The following is an 11,095-nucleotide window of genomic DNA, read 5'->3' as shown; positions in this document are numbered from 1 at the left end:
TTTCACGGTCACGGTCAAATATTTCTAACAACTTTCAAAGGAATCAAAACAAACAGAAATAAAATGAATGAACCCACAAATAAATTATAACAATTATTCACTCTACTACACACCCACCTTATGGTTTAAGATTAAAATGATCTTCAACTGAAAGACACTCCTTCAATGATCCTCAGATTTTCTTTGGAAGTTTTTTTCTTTCGCCCTCTTATAAAAATTTCAAATAATTACCTTAAACACAAAATTCTCCCTAAAATTTTGTTAAAATTATATTGTGTTTAGAACTCATGTACAGCTGGCGATGATGATGGGTTTTCCACCAAAACAAAGCTTTGGTTTCTCATCAGTGCGTGTTATTTTTTGATATTTTTTAGATTTTAACATGTATCACGCTTCTTCTCTTCTCCATTTTACTTTTTTTTTTTGAAGTTTTAACGTATTTTTTGTGGCTTTTACATAAATATGGTTGACAGGTCACAGTTTAGAGTCATTCTAGTTTTGGTTTTTAAACAAAGCGGTTGTTAAATTTATTCTTGAATATTATTTGATTAAAAACAAAAAGAACAAATGAAACACTATCGAAAGGATTAAACAAAAAAAAATTTAAATTAACAATAGATTTTTTTAATAAAAAAAGATTTGCTCGTTTAAGGGGCAATTAAATTTTTAACTAAAATATTAATAAATATTTAAAATAAAGTGTTTTTTATTAATGGTGAATTATAAATTAATTAATTTAAACATGACAAACTCAAAAAAGGTAAGAAAAAATAAATAAAAGTCCGAAATTGCTTAAATAGTCCTGTCAGTTGACAGCTGTCAGGCTGAATAAGAAACATCAACAAATTATTCATTGAGAAAATAAAAACACTACTTCAATAAAAACAAAATCATTTAAATTATAATTAAAATAAATTCGTCAAAATGTGGAAAAAAGGCAAAACCCTGAAACCTAAGTTACACTTTTCTAAAGGATTAAGTCGCGCTAAATTTCAATCTAAGCTCGAATCTAAGAAATCTCGATGACTAAAGGGATATGTCAGATATGTTAACTTCTTAGATGTTATGGATGGAATTCTCAAATTAGATTCGGTTTAAATACAGCTCAATCTTTTAGAAATGTATGATTTATCGGCCTATTTAATAACAAATATTCAAATTTGTTAGCTCCAGTTTCACCGAAGTTTATTTTTATATTTATCCTCTAGCCCAGAACGTAGTCTAATCTGTTGTACAGACTACATTCAGTCTAGTCAGTAGTCCATACTATAGTTTAATCTGCAATACACAGTTTTATCTGTAGTATGGACTAAAGTCTAGTCTGTAGTACAGTCTAAAGTCTAGTCGGTAGTACATACTAAAGTCTAGACTTTAGTAGGTACAGACTAAGTCTAGTCTGTAGTACAGACTAAAGTTTAGTCGGTAGTACATACAAAAGTCTAAACTGTAGTACATACTAAAATCTAGACTGTAGTACAGACTAAAGTTTATTCTGTTGTACAGACTAAAGTCTAGTCTGTAGTAAGGACTTAAGTCTAATCTGTAGTACAGGCTAAAGTATAGTCTGTAGTACAGACTAAAGTCTAGTCGGTAGTACATACAAAAGGCTAAAATAAAGTCTAGTTTGTGGTAAGGACTTAATCTAGTCTGTAGTACAGACTTAAGTATAGTCTGTAGTACAGACTAAAGTCTAGTCTGTAGTACAGACTAAAGTATAGTCTGTAGTACAGGCTAAAGTATAGTCTGTAGTACAGGCTAAAGTATAGTCTGTAGTACAGACTAAAGTCTAGTCGGTAGTACATACAAAAGTCTAAACTGTAGTGAAGACTAAAGCCTAGTCGGTAGTACATACAAAAGTCTAAACTGTAGTACAGACTAAAGTCTAGTCTATAGTACATACTTAAATCTAGTATATGGTACAGACTACAGTCTAGTATTTAGTACAGACTACAAGTCTAGTCTGTAGTACAGACTAATGTCTAGTCTGTAGTACAGATTAATGTCTAGTCTGTAGTACAGATTAATGTCTAGTATGTAGTACAGAGTTAAGTCTAGTATGTATTACAGACTAATGTAGTATAGTGGAAAGTCTTGTCTGTAGTACAGACTAAAGTCTAGTCTGTAGTACAGACTTAAGTCTACTCTGTAGTACAGACTAAAGACTAGTATCTAATACAGTAGTACAGACTAAAGTCTAGTCCGTAGTTCGGACTAGACTGTATAACAGACCAAAGTCTAGTCAGATATCCAGCCTACAGAATGTTAAGTAGACCAGACCACAGATCATAGATGGTCTGAAGTACACTAAATTCTGTAGTTTAGACCACCGTATGGTCTGTGCTAAAAGTACAGACTCCAGTCTAGTCTATAGTCCAGACTACAGGCAAATGTAATCCAGTTTCATCTATGGTCCAGACAACAATCTATTATATATAGTCTGATCCAGGCAACAACTATCAGGCATTCGTTCAATCTATAAAAATCTTAAAATGATCAGTTCTAAACTATATATCGAGAAACTGTAGAAATATACATTTAAACATACAAAGTGTTAATAATCTGAAGTCTATAGAATTGATCCTGTAACATTAAACGTCTAGAAGCATTCTTGAGTCACTCTTATAATTTGATAAATGTTGAGGTTACGAAGGGTTATGTATTACAAAAAAGTGAAAAAGTGGTGATTCCCTAAACAGAAATTATAGATTCAAAGATAGAAAATAACAAGAACTAGTTCAGTTTATATGAATGGAAGGGTTGACTCTCAAGTAGTTCCAACCTAGAAGATTTACAAAGTCAATTTTCTAAAAAAAGTAAAAATTCTAAAAGAATCTGAATTTCTGAATAGACTTTGTGTATCTAAACTATTTGGTAATACTAGCTAGCTTACCTTGCGTATTATTAAGGGGATCCTGTAAAATGGATTTAAATGAATAATTCGAATAACTATAAGTATTGCGAAAATTCTTCTTCATTCCAGTTTTTATTCAAAAATATAACGCAAGGCATCCTGCGTTCAATTTAAACGATTGTTAAACTAGTTTCTCAATCAAAAACTAAGCCTTAGCAATTCATACCAAAATCCCCTAGGGTCTTAATTAAAAAAATAAAATAAAAACTCATGGTAACCTAGTTAAATATTTATATGAACTACTTAAATCAAAATTAATGATATGCATTAATTTTTTGGTGATTTCACTCTTAATAATATTTTTTTCAGTTTCATGTTCTTAATATAGATTTTTTTTTCGTAAATTTGAAATATGTTAAAAACAAAATGGGCGTAAAAGCATAATTAATGAAGTTACTAGCAAATTAATAATTTGCACTGTCAACTTAAAGAAAAACCATCTTAATTAATTATGAATTATTACATTTTAATTGCAAATAAATTAAAAAAAAACTAATCTAAAGTACAATTAATTGTTTTAGTTGAGTTTAAAAAAAAGTTAAATAATTGATGTGATGGCGATGATCATGCAAATTCAGTTGTCACTTTTAAGATCATTTTCAATAGACAACTACCTAAGCAGTCAGCCATTCATAAAATGGTTTTTTAAAAATTATTTATTTATGCAAAAAACTGTTAATAGTAGCAGAGGGGATTTTAATAGTTATAATTCATGAATTTTTCGAATAATAACTTAAAAATACATATTCAATATATTAACATTTCCCCAGCTGTGTTATTTTGATCATTTCAAATCTGTATCTATATCTATGTGTTGATATTTAGCGTTTTTATACCCTACACCACTTTAGAGGGGAGGGTATGTTGGGTTTGTGCTGATGTTTGTAACGCACAATAATATTGATCCTATACCCACCTTAAAGTATGCCAATCGGCTCAGAATCAATTTCTGAGTCGATTCAGTTGTCCAACTGACGTCTGTCTGAGCAGTCCGTCTGTCCTTCCATGTAAACCTTGTAATCAAACTACAGGTCACAATTTTGAAGATAATTCAATTAAATTTGGTACATGATCTTTTATTGTCCTATTGAAAATGGTTAAGATCGGTCCATTATTTCAACTAGCCCCCATACAACTGAATCCCCCAATAGGGCTTGTAATCAAACTAAAGGTCGCAATTTTGGACATAATTCCATGAAATTTGACACATGATCATTTATGGTACCTAAATCATATCATATTTTTAAAAAAGGTGTAGGGAATTACATGGTCAGCCTCGCCCGACTATAATTTCTTACTTGGTTTTTTATTATTTTACAATAATTAACTCAAAAGGCGACCAAGCGCATATTGAGAATATGAAATTATTAATCACTAATGTTAACAACAAATTCTAAATAAATAAATAAAAAAAATTAAAATACTCATAAATGTATGTGATGACTTTAACCGTATTTAGCCGGAAGTGGTTCCTGATGCTTGGCTAACAAAGCGTGGAGAGTAGACCAATTTAAAGCTTACGAGGAAGGTGATGTCAATGCTGTTGGAATAAAATTTATCAAAAAAAAAAAAAAATAAATAAATACAAAATCATATGTGGTTGACTTTTAGCCTAAAATATTTTATATCTTTCTATATACAAACATACACATGTTTGTATATATCGTTCACTTGAATACTCACAGTTTTATTTTTTTATATCTATGACTGGTAATATTATGACGCCGGCATTTTGGAGGTCATTTGGTTTTAAGTTTGTTTTTCTCCTCAAAACAAAAAGTTTTTCCACTTTATGTTAAAGCAAGTGACAAATTATCAAAGTCCACACATATATTTTCTTTTAAAATAATTAAACATTTCAAAAACTATTAATAAACCATATTGGCGCCACTTGCTTTAACATTTATAAAAATTTTAAATATTGAAAATTTTCAAATATTTGAAATTTATTTAAAACTTTGTTTTCTATATTTTTTTAATGTAAATGTGTTATACATTTTTTTCACAATTACATTTATTATTTAAATTTGTTTATTTTATTTGTTTTTTGTTTAAAATATTATTTATTTTTAATGCTTAATGTTTTTTTTTTTTTTGTTACAATAGAAAGTCACTGAACTATAAACCAAGGACGTTTGATAAAAAAGTGCTAAATTTTTATTATTATTTGTAAAAATAACTTAAACAATTGTAATTGTTTTAAAATTTATGCTTATTAATTTTACATAAATAATTAATATTAATATACATCAAATTTTAGTGAAGCAAATTGACAACAAAGTATTTAAATTTTAAATTTAAATAATATCCGTTGTCATAGTAAGGATGTAAGGATAGTTAATAATAATGTGTTATCAAAGTGACAACGCTATTTTATCAAATAGATCATTAAGTTTTCTAATTAACAAAGATTCGTTATTAAAATCACAACGTTGCACTGAAATGATATAAAACGTAATCGAAATGATGCATTGTTGCAATGACAATGATGCGTTGTCATAATAATAACAGCATGTTATTGAATTCCTTATGTATCCGTTGTCTAAATGTTGACAACAGATTGCATCAATTTCGCCAATTTTCAACCACGTTTTCCCTCTGTGTACTGATTACAGCGAAAGGAAGAGAGCATTTAATTTGTTCTCAGACTGGTTGCAAACATGAAAGAAAGAGTACAAGAGAGCTTATTTGAGATCTAACTGCGTATCGCGGTTCTAGTCTATGGTTTAAGTTAAATATCTAATATGTAATATAGTCCACAGTCTCATCAATAGTCTTGTCCATAGTCCAAATTATAATCTAGTCTTTAGTACAGACTCTGGTCTATTCTATAGTCCAGACTATAGTTTAGTATATAGTCCAGACTTTATAATTTAGTTTATAGTTCAGACTATAAACTAGTCTTTGATCTTAGAGTCCGGACTATAGACTAGACTATAGTCCAGACAGACAGTTTAGTCTCTTGCCCAGACTATCTTTCAGTCTTAGTCCAGCCTTTAGTCTATTCTATAGTCCAGACGTTAGTCTAGTTTATAGTCCAAACGTTAGTCTAGTTTATAGTCCAAACGTTAGTCTAGTTTTAAGTACCGTATTAGTTTATTGTTCAGACTACAGTCTACTGTATAATTTTCTCTTAGTCCATACTATAGACTTCTCTATGGTCCAGACTACAGTCTTTCTGAAGTCCAGACTATAGTCTTCTCTATGGTCCAGGCTACAGTCTTCTCTAAAGTCCAGACTACAGTTTTTCTATAGTCCAGACTATAGTCTATTCTATAGTCCAAATTATATATTCCAAACTATAGTCTTATCTATAATCCAGACTATAGACTTCTCTATAGTCCAGACTATATTCTTCTATATAGTCCAGGGTATAGTTTCTCTATATTCCAGACTTCGGTGTAGTCCATAGTCCAGACTATAGTCTTCACTATATTTTTTTATATTCCAGACTAGAGTCTATAGTCTTATCTGTAATACAGATTTTAGTCTTGTCTATAGTCCAGACTATATTCTTATCTGAAATGCATACTTCAGTCTTGTATATAGTCCAGACTACAGTCTAGCCTATATACACTATATAGTCCAAAATTCAGTTAGTTTATAGTCCAGACTTTACTCTAGTCTATAGTCTAGAATATAATGCAGTCTACAGTCCACACTAAAGTTTAGCCCATAGTCCAGATAATAATATAGTCTATGATCCAGTCCATAATCTGAATATACATAGTGCACTCTATAACATATACTACATAGTTAAGTCCTCTGTGGTCTATAGTACTTATTAGAGTCTAGTTTACAGTCCAGCCTGCATTCTAGTCAAATGTCCACATTATAGTCTAACCTGTACAATTTCATTTTTTATCATTCTATGAAATCTTTTTAATTTTTAACCTTACTAAATGTAAATTTGTTTGTAAGTCCCTTAATCACCATTAACCGTTTTAAATTGTTCATAAATTTCCGCATAATTACATTTTAAATTGCACTTTAGCAATTTATCTAAATTAGTTAAAATTTTCTAATATTTTTCTATAAAATTTAAAATTCTATAGAATGTAAGTGTTGACCCATTTATTAAGTCAAACGTAAAAATAAAAATATTAAAACACATAAATACAACTGTCCATAAATAGCGATGATATTTAGATAATAATTATTGGTCATAATGATGATGAATACGTTATAGTTTGTTAACAACTTTACAAAAAACAATAATAGATTTTTGAATTAAATTTTAATTTCTATTTTAAATAATGTTAATTAATGGTTAATTATTTGTTTTGTATTTCCATTTTAGATTTCATATTTGATATTTGCACTTTGTGTTTTACAATGGCCCATGCATTTGGTAGAATCAGCTGTAAGTGCAGTAGCTAGCAATAGTAAGGCAGCATATGCGAGAACTGATGATAAAGGTCAGGAGGTGTCGTCCAGTATATTGGGTTCAATTTATCATAAAAGTCGACAATCAAGATGTGTAACATGTTATGAAGACAGGTTAGTTTTAAAATAATTATTAGAAATCATTTTAAATAATTTTTATTGAGAATGTTGAATTTATTACTTTTCTTTTTTTTTGCTTTCTTCAGGCGTTATGGCGATGATCGCAGTCGTTATTATGGCAGTTATGCTGCCAGATCTGGTGATGATCGTGCAAGTAGTTGGTATTATTCAGGCCATGATCGTTACGAAGATCGTGGTTATCGTGGTGCTGATTATGACAGATATGCAGCACCTGTAGCCGATCGTTATGGTGCTGATCGTTATGGCGCTGATCGTTACGGTGCTGATCGTTATGGCGCTGATCGTTATGGTGCTGATCGTTATGGTGCAGATCGTTATGGTGCTGACAAATATGGTGGTTACAGGTACAGGTTTCATTAAAATTTTTTAAAGATGTGTAAAAGAAATACATATATAATTTTTACTTTTTCTACGCTAATCTAGAGATGATCGTTATGGCGCACGACCTGCCTACGATCGTTATGATACCCGCACTCGAGTTCCATATGAAAGACCAGCTGCATATGATCGTGGTGAAAGTCGAGGTTATGGTTATGATAATCGTGATCGTTATTATGGTGCTGATCGTGGCAGCAGTGATTACTATGGAAGAGGTATGATTTAACACTTAACGTTCTAGTTCATATGATTATACTTATGTAATGATGTTCTTCAGATCGCTATTATGATCGTCCACGATATGGTGCTGGTGCCGGAGCGGCATCTGGTTATGGCAGCTATGATCGTGACTATTATGATCGTTATTCACCAAGGTATGATTTTCGCCAATATCGTCCATGGGATGACTCATACAGGTAAAGTACATATTTAATTAATGTGTACTTGATCGTATATGTATGTAGGCAATGTTGTATATATATATATATAAATTGTATATAATTTTTTTATGTATTTGTTAAATATTTTCGCTGTAAATACTTAAACTCATATACAAGAAAATCTTGAGAAACATATGGTGAAAACTTGGGTTCTTTTTAAACATTTCTATTGATGTATAATCTAGTATGAAGTCCACACTATAGGCCTATAGTTCAGTTTATAGTGTGTTATATACTCTGTAGTCCAGACCATATTCAAGTCTTTCTAAACTATAATCAAGTCTATAGTTCCTATTATAGGCTGGTCTACATTCTAGTCTACAGTCCAGTCTACATTCTAGCCTATTGTTTACTCTATATTCTGAAGTATGGTCTAGTTGATAGTCCAGTCTGTATCATAGTCCATGGTCTTAAAAATACTGTAGTCCCTAAATCAGACTATAGCTTAATCAACAACATTGCAGATTATAGTGATTTCTATAGCTATCAATCTAGCTTATAGTCTGCTCTATAGTCCAAACTACAATCTAGTCTATGACCTAGGCGAAATTCTGGTCTATAGTCCATTCAATATTCTGATCTTGATTTCAGTTTATGGTCTATAGTCCAAAGTAAAGCCAGCTCTATAGACCAGAGTATAGTCTTTTCTTCAGTGAGTACGACATAATTTTCCAAAAAAAATATACTAGCAAGATCGTTTTGAAAAAGATCAGTTTTCACTATATGTTTGTTAACTTTAAAAACAAGTTCAACTTTGTACATTTAAAACTCTATTTTTATATACTTACATATTAAAAAAAATGACAACAACACTTTAACCTTTGAACTTCATGTATTATACAACAACTACAAAAACAACAAATCAACTCTTTCAAAACACTTCTACAAAAACCACTAAAATAATAACATGTGCACCTTCTACTTTAAACTTACCATAAACCATAAACTACCACCTAAAAAATCTAATCAACCAACCAACCACGCCCTCAAAAACCCTATAAAAACCCATACTTAGAGGGCAGTCTAGCTATGATAGTACTGGTCATGGCCAATATTATGCTAAAGGAACACAAGAAGATCGTCGTTATTTACCCGAACCCGGTTACAATTCACCTGCCATTTCACCCTGTGGTGTTAGAAAACCAAATTGTCCATATGATCCCCAAGAGGGAGGAACTCGTGTAACATCTGGTACCATTGATAGTGGTAGTTATAATATGGGTGTTTCACAGACAACCTACAACACAAATTCGCATACAAATCGTAATGACAGCTCAAAAGGTTCGGGTTCAACGGGCGGTTGGTCGTATATGCGAGAAGATGATGAGCAACCCTCCCGAGGTGGTAGTAATAATAGTGGTAGTAATGCTAGTAATAGTAATAATAACAATAGGGACAGGAATAGAGATCAGCAAAGGTAAGTTGTAGATGGTTTAACATATCACAATACTAAAAAAATAAATATTTCTAAAAAAACAAATATAATAAATAATTTATTTTCAAAGTGTAAATGTTTTGTAAATCTGTTGTAATTTTTTTCATTATAAAAATTTTTCTTCATATTTTTATTGCCTTAAGAACAGTAATTTTATTGAAAAAAGATCTCTACTCTCTCCTCTTATAGCTCTGCCTATGGTGCTTTATTAGATCGTGATTCCAATCTTATAGCCGTGGAACCTGTTAAATCCAATGATAATGCTAACAACGACTCTATGGCAAGTAGTGATCAGCAAATGGATAAAAACGCTGAAGAAACTGGCAAACAGAGTGATAATGGACAAAATTCTTAAAGTTATGGGTGCAGGAATAATCAATACAAGTGTTCCTTTTCTAAGAATCTTAACGATAAATACGATATTTAAAATTAATGGAGATGAAAAATTTATAAAAAAAACAGAGCAGATATAGTGTGTTCAAGTTTAAAACTAATAATGTGCGTGTGTTCATAAGAAAAAAAGAATGAATTGAATCAACAAATGTGTAATTAAATTATTTATGTACATTACTGATATTTTAATAAAATACTTACATTTGTAAAATTTAATGTAAAATTTATGATTTTATTTTGATATGCAAAAGAACCGAAATCAGTCTAGTCTAAAGTCAAGACTATAGAGTAGTCTAAAGTCAAGACTATAGAGTAGTCTATAGCCCAGACTATAGTCTACTCTACAGTCTAGACTATAGTCTATTCTTTAGTTCAGACTATAGTATAGTCTATAGTCCAGACTATAGTCCAAACTATAGTCTAGTCTATAATCCAGACAATAGTCTATACTATAGAATAGACATAGTCTAGTATATAGTCCAGACTATAGTCTAGTCTATAGTCCAGACTATAGTCTACTTTAAAGTCCAGACTATAGTCTAGTCTATGGTATAGACTATAGTATATTCTATAGTCCAGACTTTAGTCTATTCTATAGTCCAAACTATAGTCTATTCTATAGTCCAGACTATGGTCTATTCTATAGTATATTCTATAGTCCAGACTATAGTCTATTCTATAGTCCAGACTATAGTCTATTCTATAGTCCAGACTATAGTCTATTCTATAGTCCAGACTATAGTCTACTCTAAAGTCCAGACTATAGTCTAGTCTATAGTTTAGACTATAGTCTAGTCTATAGTTTAGACTATAGTCTAGTCTATATTTAGACTATAGTCTAGTCTATAGTTTAGACTATAGTCTAGTCTATGGTATAGACTATAGTATATTCTATAGTTCAGACTTTAGTCTATTCTATAGTCCAAACTATAGTCAATTCTATAGTCCAGACTATGGTCTATTCTATAGTATATTCTATAGTCCAGACTATAGTCTTTCTATAGTCCAGAC

General features: G+C 30.6%; 1 protein-coding gene across 3 annotated transcripts; it reads left to right on the top strand.

Moving 5' to 3' along the window:
- Positions 1–706: 706 nt before the first annotated feature.
- Positions 707–10,295, top strand: LOC111691246 (filaggrin-2). Of its 3 annotated transcripts, none has more exons than XM_046954711.1 (7): positions 707–760; positions 7,212–7,411; positions 7,504–7,782; positions 7,862–8,031; positions 8,094–8,190; positions 9,272–9,673; positions 9,881–10,295. In XM_046954711.1, the coding sequence occupies exons 1-7, from the start codon at positions 713–715 to the stop codon at positions 10,044–10,046; spliced, it is 1,362 nt and encodes a 453-aa protein (XP_046810667.1). In that variant the 5' UTR covers positions 707–712; the 3' UTR covers positions 10,047–10,295. The 3 variants fall into 3 exon arrangements, with proteins under 3 accessions (XP_046810667.1, XP_023309673.2, XP_046810668.1); XM_023453905.2 differs by having other exon boundaries at positions 8,094–8,232; XM_046954712.1 differs by having other exon boundaries at positions 8,094–8,232; positions 9,858–10,042.
- Positions 10,296–11,095: the final 800 nt, after the last annotated feature.

The sequence above is a fragment of the Lucilia cuprina genome, chromosome 6 (genome assembly GCF_022045245.1).
Source record: "Lucilia cuprina isolate Lc7/37 chromosome 6, ASM2204524v1, whole genome shotgun sequence".
In the NCBI taxonomy this organism is placed as follows: Eukaryota; Metazoa; Arthropoda; class Insecta; order Diptera; family Calliphoridae; genus Lucilia; species Lucilia cuprina.
The sequence above is the reverse complement of the archived record's forward strand: the minus strand, read 5'-3'. Positions and strand labels throughout refer to the sequence as shown.

Bases quoted from the DNA above. Each gene is read 5' to 3' on its own strand.
- LOC111691246 (XM_023453905.2), top strand. From the start codon at position 713: ATGGTGAATTATAAATTAATTAATTTAAACATGACAAACTCAAAAAAG. The intron at 761-7,211 runs GTAAGAAAAAAT...TTTCCATTTTAG, and splicing joins ACATGACAAACTCAAAAAAG to ATTTCATATTTGATATTTGC. The intron at 8,032-8,093 runs GTATGATTTAAC...GATGTTCTTCAG, and splicing joins CAGTGATTACTATGGAAGAG to ATCGCTATTATGATCGTCCA.